At 44.0% G+C, this 19,484-nt stretch overlaps 1 protein-coding gene and 1 pseudogene across 1 annotated transcript; both read right to left on the bottom strand.

The window, feature by feature from the left end:
- Window positions 1-600: 600 nt before the first annotated feature.
- Window positions 601-8,828, bottom strand: TCHH (trichohyalin). Its single transcript, XM_039460173.2, has 3 exons — window positions 8,783-8,828; window positions 7,359-7,525; window positions 601-6,517 (listed from the first exon to the last, which is right to left on the bottom strand). Exons 2-3 carry the CDS (start codon window positions 7,494-7,496, stop codon window positions 1,679-1,681), a joined length of 4,977 nt encoding a protein of 1,658 aa, XP_039316107.2. The 5' UTR covers window positions 7,497-7,525; window positions 8,783-8,828; the 3' UTR covers window positions 601-1,678.
- Window positions 8,829-17,638: 8,810 nt separating this feature from the next.
- On the bottom strand, window positions 17,639-18,327 carry LOC101032715 (pseudouridine-5'-phosphatase pseudogene; annotated as a pseudogene).
- Between the last annotated feature and the right edge of the window lie 1,157 nt (window positions 18,328-19,484).

Raw genomic sequence — 19,484 nt, 5'->3', positions numbered from 1 at the left:
AAGATTAGAAATGATATTGTTTTGATTAGGGACCTCTAGGACTTATTTCTAGTTATGAAATATGGATACTAAATGTAAGACTCCAGCAGGCAGCACAGGGGTGTTTGGATTATTAGATAATAATTCGATACTTCAGCCCAATTACTAGTAAGTACCTTCTGACTCAGTCACCTCATGGATTGTGTACAGATGTCAACAGGACATCTACAGTTTTTATAGTGCTGATCTGAAGTTTCAAGCCATTTTCTATTATTGGCTCATCAGAAATCAGAGACTAAGAAGCTGCTGCTTTCTCTAAAGGAAATATTAACAAACATTGGGAGCACCAGTATTTATCATGACCAGTGAGTCGCTGCAAGAAATGGTATAGAAAGCTGTGAGATCAAGAATAAAAACACTCCAGTGTGCGGGTGGAAATAGGGTTCAGGCTAACTGCAAAAAAATTGTTGGGGAAAAACAAAGAATCCCCTCTCCTCTTTTTTATATTTGGACATAGAAAATGGTAACAAGCTGCCCTTATGTGATTGGGAACTTGTGTTAGTTTCCAGACCATGACATCTTGAGTTATGAGTGATGTAGAGTTAAAACAGACAAAAGTAGTTATTTGCCAAACATTTATTATTATTTTTCACAGTCCAATTATTTCAACAAGAATGTTTCCAAGGTATTATAAATAGGCCTAAAATGATTGTGGGCTGATGGGTCTTGTCAAAGGGCCTCTAGAAAGTTGCCCCTATGTTCACACATTTTTCCTTTTTACACCCCCAATATGCTCTCTGTGATCTCTTATTGGCCCTAGAGTAAGCCAGATGTTTATGGGATTCTGAATAGCTTCCTTCTAATAAGCTAAAATTAACAAAGTTTTGTAATATTCTCAAACTCTTCAGAACTTGGGGAAGTAGAATGAACACTGTAGCCTACACCAGACACAATTTTAAAATTTGAACTCTGAAGTTGTTTGAGAAACACCTCATTTTTGCTTCATGAGATTATATGTGTAAGTGAAGTTGAGTGTAAAAAAATCTAATTTGAATTCTAAATCTTCAAAGCTAAACCTGTCCTTAACAGATATTTCTTCCAGTAATAGGCTGATTTCACAGAAAGTTTTTATGCAGTGGTCACCCCCCGCCCCGCACTATCCAAGGGTTATAAAATTTCAGTTACCTGGAATTCTGCTAATTATGCCACAAAATATGAAAAGCTGTTTGGGGGCAAAGATCAATTTAGGTTTAAGAAGAAATAGCAACTTGAGCATTAAAAATATCTGCACTTTCCACAAGATGGGTCAATCATTAAACAAACAGACCCATTGTTTAGAATCTCAAGTCATCCTATTATTCTTGTTACTTCTTTAAGCAATAAATGAACATGTTCCTCAAACAAAACTCCTTAAACAAATTAAATGATTTATGGTTTTTTTTTTTTCAAATGCACACCACAGCTGCATCAACGAGCAAAAGAAAGACGTCTTGCAGTAAAGAACTACTTGAGGAAGAATAAAAAGCAGGAGTACAAAGTACATAAAATGAGCGTAGTTTAAGATTTTGAAAGAAAAGACATTCTAACATCAGAGAGTTTTCCCACAACCTGAAACATCTGAGTTATCACTTAGTACCCAGTGTTTCTCATTTTCTTGTGCTCAAAGCTTTGGCAGGTGTCAGGATATTGGCAATATCTCTTAAGGGCGGTATTGAGATCTCTGCTCTTGGATGTACTCATAGAGAGGGCTGGAGCGCACTGGGACATTGGCAAACTGACGAGCGCCGGGCTCCAGAAGCCGCCCATAACCCTTGCCTTCTTGGGTTTGGGTCTCCCGGACTTGGCGGCGCCTCTGTTCTTCCTCCTGCTGGCGGCGGAGCTGTTCTTCCCGGAATTTCCTTTCCCGTTCCTGGCGACGTCTCTGCTCTTCTTCTTGCCACAGTTCTTGTGCCTGATGACGACTCTGCTCCTGCCTGGCAAACTGCTCCTCCGCCCGGTGCTGCCGGTCTGGCTCCTGTCGGCGCCTCTGCTCTTCCTGCTCCTCAAGCTGCAGCTGCTCTTCTTCCCTGCGATACTTTCTGTCCCGCTGTTGGCGGCGCAGCTGCTGTTCCTCCCTCTCCTGGCGGCGCAGCTGTTCTTCCTCCCTCTCCTGGCGGAGCTGTTCCTCCTCGCGGAATTTTCTGTCGCGCTCCTGGCGGCGCAGCTGCTCTTCCTCCCTCTCCTGGCGGAGCTGTTCCTCCTCGCGGAATTTTCTGTCGCGGTCCTGGCGCAGCTGTTGTTCGCGTTCCTGGCGGCGCAGCTGCTGCTCCTCCTCGAGGAATTTTCTGTCACGCTTTTGGAGGCGCAGCTGCTGTTCTTCCCTTTCCTGGAGCAGCTGTTCCTCCTCGCGGAATTTTCTGTCTAGTTCCTGGCGGCGGAGCTGGCGATCTTCCCTTTCCTGGTGGAGCTGCTCCTCCTCGCGGAATTTTCTGTCGCGCTCCTGGCGGCGCAGCTGCTCTTCCTCCCTCTCCTGGCGGAGCTGTTCCTCCTCGCGGAATTTTCTGTCGCGGTCCTGGCGCAGCTGTTGTTCGCGTTCCTGGCGGCGCAGCTGCTGCTCCTCCTCGAGGAATTTTCTGTCACGCTTTTGGAGGCGCAGCTGCTGTTCTTCCCTTTCCTGGAGCAGCTGTTCCTCCTCGCGGAATTTTCTGTCTAGTTCCTGGCGGCGGAGCTGGCGATCTTCCCTTTCCTGGTGGAGCTGCTCCTCCTCGCGGAATTTTCTGTCGCGCTCCTGGCGGCGCAGCTGCTCTTCCTCCCTCTCCTGACGGAGCCGTTCCTCCTCGCGGAATTTTCTGTCGCGGTCCTGGCGCAGCTGTTGTTCGCGCTCCTGGCGGCGCAGCTGTTGCTCCTCCTCGCGGAATTTTCTGTCGCGCTCCTGGCGGCGCAGCTGCTGTTCGTCCTCGAGGAATTTTCTGTCGCGCTCTTGGCGGCGCAGTTGCTGTTCCTCCGTTTCTTGGAGCTGCTGTTCCTCCTCACGGAATTTTCTCTCTCGTTCCTGGCGGCGCAGCTGCTGTTCCTCTTCTAGGAATTTTCTGTCGCGCTCCTGGCGGCGCAGCTGCTCTTCCTCCCTCTCCTGGCGGAGCTGTTCCTCCTCGCGGAATTTTCTGTCGCGGTCCTGGCGCAGCTGTTGTTCGCGCTCCTGGCGGCGCAGCTGCTGCTCCTCCTCGAGGAATTTTCTGTCACGCTTTTGGAGGCGCAGCTGCTGTTCTTCCCTTTCCTGGAGCAGCTGTTCCTCCTCGCGGAATTTTCTGTCGCGCTCCTGGCGGCGCAGCTGCTGTTCCTCCGTTTCTTGGCGCTGCAGTTCCTCCTCACGGAATTTTCTCTCTCGTTCCTGGCGGCGCAGCTGCTGTTTCTCTTCCAGGAATTTTCTGTCACGCTCTTGGCGCAGCTGCTGCTCCTCCCTTTCCTGGAGCAGCTGTTCCTCCTCGCGGAATTTTCTGTCGCGCTCCTGGTGGCGCAGCTGCTGTTCGTCCTCGAGGAATTTTCTGTCGCGCTCTTGGCGGCGCAGCTGCTGTTCCTCCGTTTCCTGGAGCAGCTGTTCCTCCTCACGGAATTTTCTCTCTCGTTCCTGGCGGCGCAGCTGCTGTTCCTCTTCTAGGAATTTTCTGTCGCGCTCTTGGCTGCGCAGCTGCTGTTCTTCCCTTTCCTGGAGCAGCTGCTCCTCCTCACGGAATTTTCTGTCGCGCTCCTGGCGGCGCAGCTGCTCTTCCTCCCTCTCCTGGCGGAGCTGTTCCTCTTCACGGAATTTTCTGTCGCGTTCCTGGCGGCGCAGCTGCTCTTCCTCCCTCTCCTGGCGGAGCTGTTCCTCTTCACGGAATTTTCTGTCGCGCTCCTGGCGGCGCAGCTGCTCTTCCTCCCTCTCCTGGCGGAGCTGTTCCTCTTCACGGAATTTTCTGTCGCGTTCCTGGCGCAGCTGTTGTTCGCGCTCCTGGCGGCGCAGTTGCTGCTCCTCCTCGAGGAATTTTCTGTCACGCTCTTGGCGGCGCAGCTGCTGTTCCTCCCTTCCCTGTAGCAGCTGTTCCTCCTCGCGGAATTTTCTGTCTCTCTCCTGGCGCCTCTTCTCTTTTTCCTCTCTCAGCAACTGCATTTCCTCTTGGAATTTCCAGTCGCGCCCGTTGGCTTCCTTTTGCTCTTCTCGCCTCAGCTCTTCTTCCTCTGGGAGTTGCCTGTCGCGCTGCTGCCAGCGCCGCCTCTCTTGCTCGCGGTCTCTCTCTTGCTGTTCATCCAGCAGGGGCTGCAGATCCTGCCGGAATTGTCTGTCACGCACCTGGGAATCTTCCAACTGCCGGAGCTGTTCATTCTCTCTACGTTTGCGGTAAACCCTGTTATTACGAATTGCATTTTCTTTTTCTGGCTCCCACTGCCATTTCAGGTCACGGCGCTGATCCTCATCCCGGTACCGCCGCTTTCTGTCCTGGCGCTGAAGCTCTTCCTCCTCCCGATACTGCCTCTCCGGCTCCTGGCGCCTTCTCTTCTCGCGTTCTTCTCTCAGCAGCTGCTCTTCCTCCTGCTGCAGCTCCTCTTCCTCGCGGTACTGCCTCTCCTGTTCCTGGCGCCTTCTCTTCTCGCGTTCTTCTCTCAGCAGCTGCTCTTCCTGCTGCAGCTCCTCTTCCTCGCGGTACTGTCTCTCCCGTTCCTGGCGCCTTCTCTTCTCCCGCTCTTCTCTCAGCAGCTGCTCTTCCTGCTGCAGCTCCTCTTCCTTCTTCAGCTGCTCGCGTAGGGCCGGCTTGGCGTACAGCGTGTGGCGGCGTCTCTTCCTTTCTTCTTCTAGTTGCCACCTCCATTTTTGGTCGCGGCGCTGTTCCTGGCGTCGCCTCTTTTCCTGATCCTCATGGAGGCCGTCCTCCTCCTCCTGGAGCTGTTGGGAGCGCTCCCGCCGCTGGAGCTGCTCTTCTTCCTCCAGGAACTGCAGCTCTTGCTCCCTCTCGAGACGCTGCTCCTTCTCCTCCTCCTCCTGGAGAAACCGTTGTTCTTGCTGCAGGCGCTCCTCTGCCCTCAGCTGCCTCTCCCGCTGTTCCGGCGACGAGGGCCTGACCGACAGCCTCTGTTGGCGCCTCTCGCTCTCTTCCTCAGCCTGCCACTGCCATTTGAAGTCCCGGCGCTGCTCCTCCTGCTGCTGCTGCCGGCGAGCGGGTTCCTCCTGCCGTTGCAGCTCACGCTCCCAGCGCCGCCTCTTCTCCTGCTCTTGGCGGCGCCTCTGCTCTTCCTGCCTGCGGGGCCTCGAGTAGACTTTACTTTGCCGTGTGTCGGCCTCCCTTTCTAGCTGCCACTGCCACTTCGGGGTGCGGCTCTTAATCCGCTCCCGGACCTGTTCCTGCTCCTCCTCTTCAGCCAGCTCCTGCTCGCGCCTCAGCCGCTGCTCGCCCCTCTCCTCCTGCTCGCGCCTTAGTTGTTGCTCGCGCCTGTCCTCCTGCTCGCGCTTCAGCCGCTGCTCGCGCCTCTCCTCCTGCTCGCGCTTTAGTTGTTGCTCGCGCCTTAGTTGTTGCTCGCGCCTGTCCTCCTGCTCGCGCTTCAGCCGCTGCTCGAGCCTCTCCTCCTTCTCCTCACGCCTCAGCTGCTGCTCGCGCCTCTCCTCCTCCTCCTGCTCGCGCTTCAGCCGCTGCTCGCGCCTCTCCTCCTGCTCGCGCCTTAGTTGTTGCTCGCGCCTTAGTTGTTGCTCGCGCCTGTCCTCCTGCTCGCGCTTCAGCCGCTGCTCGCGCCTCTCCTTCTCCTCACGCCTCAACTGCTGCTCGCGCCTCTCCTCCTCCTGCTCCCGCTTCAGCTGCTGCTCGCGCCTCTCCTCCTCCTCCTCGCGCCTTAGTTGCTGCTCGCGCCTCTCCTCCTCACGCCTCAACTGCTGCTCGCGCCTTAGCCTTTGCAGCTGCTGCTCTTCCTCCTGGCGCTCCCTCTTCAGCTCTTGCTGCTCCCGCTTCTGTACCTGCTCTTCTTCCACTTGGAGCTCTCTTTGCCGCTGCGGTTCGTCTTCCAGGCGCTCCCTTTGCTCTTGCCTCTCCCGTGTTTGCAGCTTCTCTTCTTCCTCCTGGAGCACTCTCTCTTGCATCTCTCGCCTTTGCTGCTGCTTCTCCTCACGGCACTCCCTCCTCAGCTCCTGCAGCTCCCGCCTTCTCTGTTGCTCTTCGTCTGGAAGCTCCTCGTTGCGGCGCTGCCTATCACGCTGCTCAAGTCGCTCTTGTTTCTCCCTTTGCTCCTCTACCTCAGTGAGCTCCCTCTCCTGTTCCTGCCTCTTCTGCCTCCGTCGTTGCCCAGATTCTCCTTCCAGTTGTCTGCCCTGGTGCTCGAATCTCCTTTGGTCTTCTTGCTTGCGATCTTGTAACAGGTTCTCCTTTCCATCCCAGAGCGGTCGCTTGTCTTCATCTAGTCCCGTGGCCTGGTCCAGAGCATAGTAACAAGCTTGAGCCACTTTGAAAATGAATAGGAGGAATTCATTGAAATCGACATGCCCGTTACAGTCACGATCCAGAAGTTCCAGGATCAGATCTACCGTCTTGGGGTCATGTGGTCTCTATAATAATAATGAAAACAAAAATTTTACAATGTACTGTTTACAGGTAGTAAAATTGTATTCACACATGATGTATTTTATAGTATGCACACACTCAAGAGACATTCAGAGCAATTAGAAAAATGCCCAGTGTGTATCAAGTCTTGTCCCCGTGTAAAATGTGAACCCTCATCTTGGGAATTTTTGCATCTCGTAATTTAGTGCTGACCAAACTGGAGGACGAAGGAAGAGAGACACAAAGCAGAATAGCCGGTAAGCCTACACACCTTAGAGGCAGGGCTTGAAATGAAGATTCAAAACTGCGTCGTGAACCTATGTGCAAAATTAACAAAGCTACTCAACCTCAAGAAAGAATAAACAAGTTCCCTTTAACTAAGTGAGAGTGAACTCATCCTTGAGAGAGCTACAATGGAAACTAATGAAGATTTGAAGTAGTCCCTTCTGTCTGAAGTGGCCAGTATTCTTGATTTGGTTTCTATTCCATATTAGAAAAGAGAACAAAACATTTATGGGTAGCACCATTTTAGCAGAGATCAGGCTGATCTCAGTCTTGAAATTGGAAACAAATTAGATTTTCTCCAAATCTAATTTGATTTGACATCTTTTGTAGTAATGTCCCATGAAGAGCTCATTTACATGGCCACACCATCAAGTACATGAAATACTTTATTATTCAGACCACAATGCCAAGTAAGTACCTTCTGACTCAGAAATGAATGGGGGATGTAGTGCAGACGAGTTGTTGTGTAATATGAATATAGAGCCACCATTCCTTGCTCTGGTTTCCTCAGAATAAATCTCATAGCCTCAAGTAAACAGATCTCCTTTTATTAGTTCTTACCCGAAGCACAGCTCCAAATTCTCTTTCAAGGAGGTTCTTCAGGTCTTTCTTAGTTAATGCTGCTCCATCGCAATCATGTGAGACATACTGATTGAAAATTTCAATGATGTCACAGATGCTTCTCAGAAGTGGAGACATTTTTTTCTTTCTTTCAAGCTCAAGTAAACCTAGCAATAAAATAAGATCCAGAATCAAAATCTCATTTCTGCTCTTGGGAAAGCTTCATTGACACTATTTCAGGCAGATCCCTAAATAATTTGAATTTATAGAAGTACTTTCAACCTGGACTTTCAGAGCATTTTAACCTTTGAATATTGTATCAGAAAGAGAAAAAGTGATCCTGAGAAATTCCAAGCCAGGGAATCATCTTCAGGCTATCCTATAGTCAGCTTTTGATTGTTCACCCAATGTGGATTATCTATGTCCTTTTCTTTTCTATTTCCTCCAGCTCCCCAGCATATTTCAGAGCAGACAATAAAGATAGCAGTGCAGAAATCAAAATTTGATATATTTCTACTCATAAACACCTTCCTTTAAAGTTGAGCAAAAAGGACAGGTAAAAGCCAAAAGGTGAAGGAAGACTTGAGAGTATCTTAAAGTGGATAGTGGCCATGTCAGCAAAACATTTGGTAGAAAATAGAACAATGAAGGGAATGTGAATTGTTCCCGAACATTACAGTCCATAAGGAATTTAGGAACTCTTATAGAATATAATTCATAAGCCAGCAATTTTAAGATTAAATAGTACTTCTTCCTAGTCAAAAGATGGTAACATTTAGATACACACATGCAGAAAACAGAGAGTGTATGTTATCTGCTCCAACTCAGATATAATGTAGATATTCAGATACTGAAGTATTGAAAGCTTCTGAGAGGTCCTTTCTGAACCAAACAATCTAGAAAACTGTGAATGATATTGGTTTTCCTGGAATCTTGGCTTTTTAGAAAACATTAGCCAGCAGTAAGTCAACGTTATAAGAATACATGGATGGCATTACTGGCAGGGTATGTGAAGTGGTTCATCTAGCTAACTTCTTTATCTGCTTCTCAACTCCAATATCTTAGATGCTGTAACTGTATGAAGATGGCTAATATTAGGTAGAACCAATGTAAAAGAGAACAGAGGGTTGGCAAACTTTTGAGATGGAAGTTTTTAGGAAGATGAATCCTATCAGAGCCACACATGATCATCTTTGATGTGCATTAAGTATAGAGTTCAGAGCCCAGGGAGAAGGGTTATGTTTCAGTTCAAGTGATGGCTCCAATCATAAGAAGATGGAAAAGAATTAGTAAAAGTTTATTTATCCCTGTAAGATACCGATACATTCTGGCACATAGAACCTCCCCCCATACCCCAACATCTGAAATAGCTATAAAAATGGAGAATCATAAAGAAGACCATAATCCCACAGAATGGGACTTACCCACTTCACCAGAGGAAGAAGTCCAGTGCTCGCTGACACCACGGGCAAGTGTACTGGGTAACTGGAAGCTGGGCCTTTTATAGAGGTTTTAATTGTGCCCTGGAGAGCAACTTGGGAAGGAGACGCCCACTCTGTGGGACAGCCTGATTCATTCCTAACAAGCCCAGCTCCACCTCTGTCTCCACAAATGGCTTGTTTATCTCACTATTTGCTCACGTAGCTCTTTGGCACAAGGTTCACAGACCTTGCTTCCTGACAATCAGGGTAATGGACCCACCTAACATAAGAGGGTAAAATATTTGGCAGAATCTCCAATTTTCTTTATTTGTTAAAACTAAATTAAACAATAAAACAAAGGTATTAAATCTTTAGAATCTTAATTGCTTATTACTTCATTACAAAGGAGTGACCCCTAAGCCATTTGCTTTATAAAAGATACAAGCTCTAGTTTGGGATTAAGCAGAAACTTTGAAATAAACTGATGAAAACCAATTAATTTCTCTATGGGATGTGACAGTCCATGGTGAGCTGCTCATAAGCCCCGCCAGAAGCAATTGCTTCAATTCTAGGGCAATGAAAGAGATGCAAAGAATTGCATCTTAGTTTCTTCTCTAAAAATGCAGGTGGGAAAAATTTTTACATTTGTATTCCTGGGTCTTACGAGGGTTTTCTTACAGACTGGGGACTGCCTCCTCAGTAAACAGTTTGGGAGGGTACCTTAGAAATATATTTTTATTAAATCATTCATAAGAAACCTTGAAATCTGTGAAATTTCATTCTTAGAGATATTAAACTTAAATGAAGTTTGTTCATTAGTTTTCTCATTAGCATATTGATGCTCCTCGGGAAAAAGAGCTGGTGTAATGCATTATTGTAGATATAATCATCCTACTTAGCCTCAGTTACTAATGATTATGACATCTAAACACTTGAGTCTGCTTCTCCTGGAAGCACATTGAGGTAATCGGTTATTCTAGCCCATTATATCCATCAGGGCTTTCTCAATTCGGTTGATCATCTGCAAATTTCAGTGCTGTTTTATTGTAAAGAATTGGATTTTATCCATGGTTGTCAGTGACTTCCATCCTTACATTTCAGACTATATGAAACTTTGACGATAGTCTGAAATGTAAGGTTTATGAAGACTATTGGATGATTCAATGGCTTCTCTGCACTTTTGTTTCATCCTTTGTCCAACGGAGGCATGTATTGGTTTTCTGAATTTTGAGGCAATTGTAGGGTCCTTCAATGGCATGAGTGAAAATTTGGAATCCAATTCTTGGTGGCTATTTCTTTATGTGCAGATTGGTCCAAATTATAATGGAATTCAACTCCGTATGCCCCCTCACTTGCTGCCATCCCAGATATGGCGTTAAGAGGAAGGTAGAAGTGACAGGGAATGGTAAGACAATTATAAGCATGGCTCATTTCTGCCTCTTAAAGGCTTCAACACTGAAGTCTAGGATTTTATGCAGATCTCTTACTCTTTGGATTCTAAGATAAGACCATCATAAGCACTGACCACACTGCAATCATGAGTGTTCCTCAAGGAATAACCTGGACAAGGCTTGCCTTAGGTCTGCTTTTGTTTGTATCCTCCAGTGTGTGATGTATTGGGAAACCTCATATTTTTCTCTAGGGAATAAACCCAAAAGGGAACTGGAAATTGTTAGGTTCCCTGAAAATAAAGAGAAAAGTAGCATCAACCATTCAAAATTATAAATAGAATGGCAATTCCCCCCACCCATGTGCTTTTGAACAGCCTTGAAAAATACCCCAAATTGCATTCATTATAACAGAAAAACTCTTCCCCCTCTCTGAATGAAGCTAGATTTTAAAATTCAGTGGTGGTTCGTCTACCCACTCTTATTAAAAGTTAGTTCAGCATAAGGGAAAATATTCAAAAACCTGCATTAACCTAAGAAAATTGGCCTCCATTTCTGCTCTTGGTCCATCATCAGAAAGTAAAGTAGATTAAGATGTTAAATCCAAAATCAAGTTTGAAATTCTCCTAGTGAAGTATCTTCATTGCTACATAATATTCTTTTAGTTTATACACTGTCATTATTTGAGAATATCATTTTAAAAGGAGTCAGTGACATAAAATTTGGACAGTGAAATAGTTTCCATGGCCTTCTAGTTTTTCAAAAGGTTGCTAAAGGCTAATGAATGTAGAAAATTATCAAATCCTAACCAAACGGTTCAGTCTATTTTTAATTGAGACCAACTGAGAGTTCTTGAAATGTAGTACTGTTCCTTTACTGTGGACCATCAAAAAATAAAAATATTGTTACAATCTGAAAGATCTCCTTATTTTTTATAGACTAAAACCTCCAATATCACTCTTTTTTAAGACTGGAGACTGAGGCACCGAAAGGTCAGAGAATATTGCTGACTGGCCTGGGAATGACCCAGGTCTCCCTGCTCCATTTCTGCAAGAATGCCCTTCTTTATCAGAACGTATCTATAGTATAGCTATAGTATTATCCTGGTATTTGGTGTTGAGACTTGAGCTCTTTATTACAGAAGAATTAAAAAGAGAAAATAAAATTTATATTACTTAGATGCTTTAACATTATATTAATATGAAGCCCCTGTCACTTTTGAAATCTTTGGGGGTGGGGCTCTGCTGGATTAATAAACAAACACATAAAAAACTAAGAGTATTAGATTTTCCTAGTCTTTATCTCATTCAAGGGCTCATCTCCTATTTTCTCCTATTAGAAGCCAGAAAAGAAGAGATAGATTTGACATGTTGTGACATTTACCTGGCCCAGATCCTGACTGAGCTCAACCGGATAACTTCCAGAGTGAAGATTTAGATAAAGCAGAGTTTCTATTGTCATCTTTAACCTAATGGACTTCTCCAGAACCCAGTATGAACTATGATGTTGACATTCTAGGAAAATGTTCAAAGAAGGGTAATTCTACGTGGCTTTGAAAAAATGTAAGATGCTTCAAACAGCTCTCCATCAAAGACTTCTTTAAAAAACTGTGTGTTAAAATTTTCAAGTTTTTCTATTGTTTCTTTGTATTCATTGACCCACCTCTTGGATCTCACCTCTGTCAATCTAAAACCTAGTATAGTTTCTTTCAGGCCCCAGAGAAGTTCAGTCTCCTCTTCAAAAACCTTCTTTGACCTTTACATGGAATGATCTTTAAATTAAAATTTTTTTCCCCTATAGCATACATAGCATCATATAATTTAGTACTAGTTAATGTGTAATTTTTATATTCTTCTCTAGTTTAATGGGTGCTTGTTTTGTCTTCTCAATTAGGTTTTAAATTTTTTGAAGGTAATTCTGTATCGTTTATTCCTAATAGATGTTCAAAAAAATGCTTGCTGATATGATATAATTTTATTGCATTGTGGCAGTTTAAATGGCCAACAGGTTAGAATGAGATGAATCACTTGATCCTGGAATGAACCAGCCGTTTGCGTGATGGCTTGGAGATGAAGGTATTCACCTTAATAAGAGTCAGCCTTTCTGAGACCTCTTTCTAGTTTCACCACTTACAGGACAGATGACAGAGGAGGCAGTACTCCACCCCCTTCTGCCTTCCCTGATGTCCATTGCTTCATCCCACTGTTAAATGAGGAACTGTAAGATATGAATCCCTTCCTCAGAGGGGAGCTGTGATAATTACAGGTGTAAAGCATTTTGTGATTCTTAGATATGAAAGAGCTAATTATTATTGTCATTAGTAATTCTTAATTTTTATCTTCTTTAAGGTAAATTACCCTTACTTTAATTACACCCCCACCCTGGTGGTAATTATACCCCTGAAAGTCAGCAGATACTTTTATCTTACATCATGCCATGCAGGGTGACTGGGCACGGTTGCCAGAAAGGGTATTTCTACCATCTGCCAGCTCCTGCTGTCACCTAGAGTAGCAGAGGGCTCCTGGCTGTCTTTGTCGTCAAACTGATTATGGATTTCAAGTGATTTGTATTCTCTGTTCTATAACAGTATCTTTATCCTAACCAGTAGCTCCCCAGTTTCATGAAGACACACTAAATGGTACAAAGGAATTTTTGTAATTTGATGAATACTGTGAATTAAGAAAGCATATATCTTTCACTGGGCCATAGAGGCTTTATGGTATCAATTATAAAGAGGTTCTCAACTGCAGTATGAAACAAGAGCCGTAGCTCCTCAAGGGTAGAGGTGCTGTGTGACATTCCAGATTCTTCTTGGACTTAGATGTGCTTCTAATAGAAATCGTAAGCTACTTTTTGGGATAAGAGGATTTGTATGTGAAGAACTGAAAAAAAAATGTTTTGAGAAACATTTTGCTTCTGACAAAAAGGCATACCATAAAAAGTTTGGAACTGAGGCTTCACACATAATAGATACTTTGGGTGTGGGAATAAAGGTCATGGCCTCCCAAATGTGGAAAAGAGCGCAGGCAGGCATGTGTCCATCTGGAGTGAAATGTTTTCTCCAGGCCCAAACATCCTGTAACTACTTCATGTCATGATATAATTATGGAGTCCTAATACCGGGTGTTTCAGCACCATGAATCCTACTCTGTCCCCGAAGTAAGGATGGCAGTAGGAACAAGGCAGGAGGGTGGGTGGCAGTGTTGAGTGTTTGGTGACCTTCTTTCTGATCCTTCCTCTCAGAGTGCTGCATGCTTCTCTGGAGCGCCACCTTCCCTTTCCCCCTCAGCGTCTTTCTTTCGGCTTCTTTCCTTTCCTCATTTCCTCTTCTCTTCTCCTTTTAAATTTCTCGTTTCCCATCTCTCTCAAAACCATTTAAATCTCAGGTAGGGAAATAGGATAGGGATGAAGAGACTTCAAGGGAACCAGCCAAGGTCTGTGTGCCTTTGCCTCAAGTGAGGAGCTGATTGAGTTCATAGGATTGGTGAAGAAGCAGAAGACAGGCTATGGCCTTTTTGGTTCTTCTCTCAGTGAGTTTCTTTTGGTCCATAAGCATTGATTGAACCCTTTGCTCTACCATAAGCATTGTTTACAGTAACAGGAGGCATTCCACCCTACCTCCCGATGATTTGGAGTAGGATATGTTATGGTAAGAAAAGTTTAATTCCAAAAATAAGACTATATATTGGTCTTTTCTTGTACATGCTAATTTTTTGTAAGAATTAGAAACAAACAAACAAACCAACCTAACGACAGTGGTTACCTATAGGGAGAAGGGCGGGGAAGTGCCTTTTTACTCTATACTTTCTTATATGTGTTAATATTTAAGCCATGTGAATATATCACCTATTACAAATTAAATACATAGAATATTTTAAAATAAAAGTTTGATTTCAAGAGACAGGAGATGAAACAAAGAGAAGACAAGAATGTATTTTATTTACTCAGTTTATATTGTACTTAGCAGTACACTCAGCACTTAATACAGTTTTTGTAAGTGTGATAAAGTTAAATGGCCCTTAAAAAACCTTAACAGTCACTAAAGTGGTTGTGCAATAAGTGTTTGTGTTAGTCTTTTGGCCATTTTGTCAGATGTATGATTAGAACTTTACAGATTTTTTCTGAGGCTCTTCCTTATCTGCAGATGAAGAGTGCTGTGGGTGCTGTTTCTCTGGGTGTCTGACCAAGCCCAGCCTGGTTGTGGACTCTCAAGGGACTCATTGTTAGCTCTGCGCAAAGGGTAACCACTAATATCTCATTTCCAACCAGATCTTTGAGAGTATTTCCTAAATTATAAAAAACAAACACTTTCAGGAGCACAAACATGATCTTTGAAGTGAACCACATCCTGTAGATATTACAAATGGGGAATAATTACAACTTCTCATAAGACCAAAATTCAGTTATTCTAATATAAATGTAATCCCTACTTTCAGGGCCAACATTTCAAAATCAGTTTTTAAAGTCTTCTTTGTTGTGTTTTTCAAGGTACAAAAGTCTTTGAAAGTCTCCGAATACAAGCCCTAGATACTGATTTCATCATTCTAGATAGTTTATCCTCATCTGTTCCATGAATGTTCATAGTGTCTTGCTACTTGGCTAATCAAAAACTTCCATTAAGAACCTGATAAATGGAAGGTGAAAGAATGGAGAGCATTGGAAGAAAACAATTTGAGGCATTCAGAAGGTATAACATAGTTGTGAAGTTCCATTATAATCCACAAGTGCTCTACAAGTTAAAGGAGAGAGACCACTGCTGGGTAAAGTGGTGCAGGAAGGCTTCAGGGAGGAGATGGGAGTTGTTCTGGACAGGGTGAGTGAATTTCAGGCAGGCCAAGAGGAATGGAGGTATTCCAGGCAGTGTGAGGAAAGATGGGGAGTAGGAACGGGCAAAGCATATTTTGAGAAAAAGATAGTTTAACAATTAGACCGTAGTGGAGACTTTATCACTCTTTGGCAAAGGGCCATGTTGCCTTGATCCTTTCAAGGGTTGACCTTGCATAAGAGAAAGTTGATTTCAAGCATCCATCCATTCAGGAAGGAAGGAATTGAATACGGTAAGTTGCAGGTTCCATAAAAGCAGCTTCCACTTCTGTTTTGTTTGCTGTTATATTCCCAATGGCAGAGAGCACGCACTCAGGAAATATTTGTTGATTGAACGAATGAATGAATTGCATTTATCTATCATACTCAAGACCATATGCAAATACCGTGACTAGAAAGTAGCCCTGTAAGAGTTTAGAAGAAGTCACTTTTTGATAGGGAGATTGGAAAGAAGAGGTGGAGTAGAAGAGGTTCACTTGAGAGAAGTAGCAATAAACCATAAGATGGAGAGAGAGTACAATTTTATTTTTAAAAATCTTTCTGAAAGTACTGCATGATTGGCTAGAATGATGGGACACAACAGATGGGAGTGAGAATGGGGAGGGCAAGAACAGTCTATTAATAGTAGGATATTAATATTAAAATTAATATTCTAGTTCTTCCTACACTGGCCTAATCAGTGCTGTTCTTTAGAGATGAAAAATAGAGGTTGGAGAAATGATTTTGCCATGGGGCTGGCTTCATATCTGTATCTTAAAAGCAATTCAAGAGTATCATCTGAGCCAGTCTGAACTTCCTCTGCTATTATTATTCAAATAAGGATTTGAATAAGCAGAACTTGCCTCAGTGAGGAAACTGCCTTTGACATCAGCCTAGGAGAGGGTAAGTGAACTGGTTTTGTCCATATGTATTCAATGGCTCATAAAAGAGACTGCATCTTTTCTTCTGTCTTTTTTTTTTTTAAACGTGTGTCAAAAAATTTTATTAAACTAATTCAATTTGTGAGGGAAACCCCAAGACATTACAGCTGGTTTGAAGGAGAATTCAAAGTGCAGACATGTATAGAGGTCATCAGGAATGAGAAAATGGGCTGGACGCAGTGGCTCATGCCTGTAATCTCAGTGCTTTGCAAGACTCAGGCGGGTGGATCACTTGAGGTCAGGAGTTTGAGACTAGCCTGGCTAACGTGGTGAAACCCTGTCTCTACTAAAAATAAAAAAATTAGCTGGGCATGGTAGTGCATGCCTGTAGTCCCAGCTACTTGGGAGGCTGAGACAGGAGAATTGCTTGAACATGGGAGGCGGAGGTTGCAGTGAGCCAAGGTCACACTGCTACACTTCAGCCTGGGCAACAGAGCAAGACTCCATTTCAGAAAAAAAAAAAAAAAAAAAAAAAGAATAAGAAAATGAATTTGCTAAATTGATGCACAATCAATCAATAGCCAGGGCTTGTCATCCACAGTCACTCCACCAGACACACACACACACATTCCTATGGTTTGTCCACAACTCCTAGAGTTGAAGAGTAGCTCCAAGATGCAAATAACAGAGGTCACGGGGAAGGGCTGAGCCATAGCTGAGCAGCGCTCCTTCACTCCCCATTTCCATGGCTATCAGCATTCTTCTCGGACAAATCTTAGACAAATTCTAAAGACTGAGTGAATCTATAAAAGTCATTAATCACAGGAGTGCAATGTCTGCTAAATTATTCCAAAAGTGTTCCTGGGCACTCAGTCTCGCTAAGCATACATTCTGAAATCAAAGGCTATTTCCATCCAAAAAGTGTAGGCCATCAGTGTTCTTAAATGAGGCAAATGGTTATTCTGAGGTAGAAAACATTCTCCAATGTGGATAAGGATGTAAATACCAGATAAATGCCATAGTTGTGTTCACACTAACAACAAACTGTAGATGATGTGGCTCAGAGTCAGTCAATGAATAAAGATCCAGAGATATTCTGAGGTCACAAAAATAATTTTAATGTTAGCTAATACAAAGAAGTATTTCTTCATTGAAAACATGACTTTCCCACTCAGACTGCAAACCAACCATCTCACTTTATCAATTGCTATTGCATGTTGACATCGACACTGAGGAGAGTGATACAGATGATCAATATAAATATATGTATAATACATGCATATGTACACGTGAACCATATACTTAAATGCATACATAGTTTACATTTTCCAGCTGGGGTTTCAGTAAAACTGGAATAAAAGAGAAATGATCTTCCAGTTTGTCTTGGAAAAGTGTATCTCTTACCTGTACAGATATGCATATCTACATACATATACATGTAATAATGCCTATATGTGTAACATACTGATATATATATATATATATATGTACATATTGCATGTACATTCACTTTATGATATACTCCATCACCTTGGTTTTTGAGATGGTAATTCAAGTTTGATCTTTGTTCTGGGCTTCATTTTCATCTCCACTGAGTTTCTCTCAATGTCAAGCCACATTTCATCAACAATTTAGAGTAGGGCAAACCCACACAGGATGGAAAGGCAAACCTTAGGTAAAGGCTAAAATCACTGTGCAGGTTGGGATTTGGGAGTTGTTGATTTTTTTTCCCTTTCCCCCCGCAGTGTAGACCATGAGAATGGGCTGGGGACGGCCCTCCCTCTCACTCATAGGGGAGCAAACAGCTTGGGCTGGAAATCCTGCAGGGAGTTCAGCACAAAGATGGCCTTTTTCCTCAAGTCTCAGCTCAAGTTTCTGTTTGGAACCATCACCACCTGCATCCAGGCTGCCAGGGCCACCTCTACCTCATTGGGAGCATCTTCAAAGACAAGGTACTTCTCCACAGGAGGACAGAGAACCTCTTGGCACAAGCTAGGAGGGTGTTGGGGTCTGGCTTGCTGTGCTGCACTTTGGGGTCATCTCCAAGCATCATGTGAGAAAACAAGCTGAAGAACTCCTTGTGTCGGCTCACCTTCATCTCCAGTGAGGCAGACCCTGAGCTGGTGGCCACGGCAAAGGGGATGCTGTGTTTCTGCAGGTGGATGATGAGTTTCTCAGACCCCAGCATGAGCACAGCTGTGGGGGACACTTTCTTTAACTTCATTTGGCTTTCTTCTACCAGCTACTCTTTGGACATCAGGAGCTGTAAGATGTGTGTTATAATCTGTGTTGCCTCTAATGCCTGCTTACTCATAACCAGGGACTTTACATCCCAGCTGTATTATTTTTCATAGCGATCAGATATTTCTTGAAACACCCCTGAATATAGTCATTCAGTATCCAGAAGAAGGCCATCCATGCCAAAGATGAGGTGGGTGATAGGCTGCAGTGGGGGTGTGGGTGGGGGTGCTGCCATGATGCTGCCTTCTCAGTCTGGGTGGGGGTGAGGAGCAAAGAGATCTCACCTTTCTAATCCAAGCATCTGACACATATTGCATCCTGATCTTCTGCACTGAGCATGGTATCATCAATTCAGTCTAACCAAATTTAATGGGCATTGGTTCAGGTTCTGAGAACTAAATATGGCCAAATATACTCTGCCGTGCATCTCCAGTTTAGTGGGGGAAGTTTTGGCCTATGAGACGTGGTGATGGGGACTCTATTTTTTGTCATGATCATCGTTATCATCATCAATCACTATAAACCAGAAACAACAGTAACTATTGTCCCTGTTCTTTAATTCTTACACCAATCCTGTGTAGTAAGCATGAATAATCTCATTTTGTAGATGGAGAAACTGAGTCTTTGTGATGCTAAGTAACTTACCTAAGGTCAGTTAAGGTGGCAAGTGGAAGAGCTTGAATTCAGATCTGTTAGCCTCTAAAACTCTTACTCTACCATTATTCAATATTACTGCTTTTAATTCCTTGCTGCCTGCATGGAGATAATAATAATTTGCTATGGAAAGTACCAGTTAAAAGATGTTGTCTTTTGTAGTTTGGTGAGTGCTTTTGCCCCTTATGATTTAGTTAGAACAAACCTATGCTCTACAGTGGGGTGGCCTCTGCAGCAGGTGCCAGTTTCATGAAAGAGGTCCTCCCAGCCACAGGGAACAGAGATTCATGATCTTTAGAAGGCTGGCAGGATTTTGTCTCTAATGAAACATGGTGATGAATAGATCGAGACAACTTGACTGCAGCAATATTTTTCCTCTGACAACTTTGTGTGAAGAAACCAGACACAGCCAAGACCAGTTTGTGCAGCTGATGGCACCGGAGCAGAGGGTGTCTTCTTATCAGATACCAGCACAATGACTGCTGACTGTCACGTGTAGACCTTGCAGACTTCTAGCTATAGCTTAATTATAATTATTAAGTTTTTACAGGACACTGATTCTATTGCCAAGGGATTTATGATCCTCTTTTTATTAGCTGTTCTCTATCCAGCCCAGCCTGACAGAACGGCTACCTCCTCTGCTTTCAGATGTGTGAATGGGGTCACTCTGAGGTTAAGTTGCCTGTCAGAGGTCACCCAGCGGCTGAGATTGGGTTCTAACTTGCTGGATTGGCCAAA

This window comes from Saimiri boliviensis, chromosome 19 (assembly GCF_048565385.1).
Source record: "Saimiri boliviensis isolate mSaiBol1 chromosome 19, mSaiBol1.pri, whole genome shotgun sequence".
Classification (NCBI taxonomy): Eukaryota; Metazoa; Chordata; class Mammalia; order Primates; family Cebidae; genus Saimiri; species Saimiri boliviensis.
The sequence above is the reverse complement of the archived record's forward strand: the minus strand, read 5'-3'. Positions and strand labels throughout refer to the sequence as shown.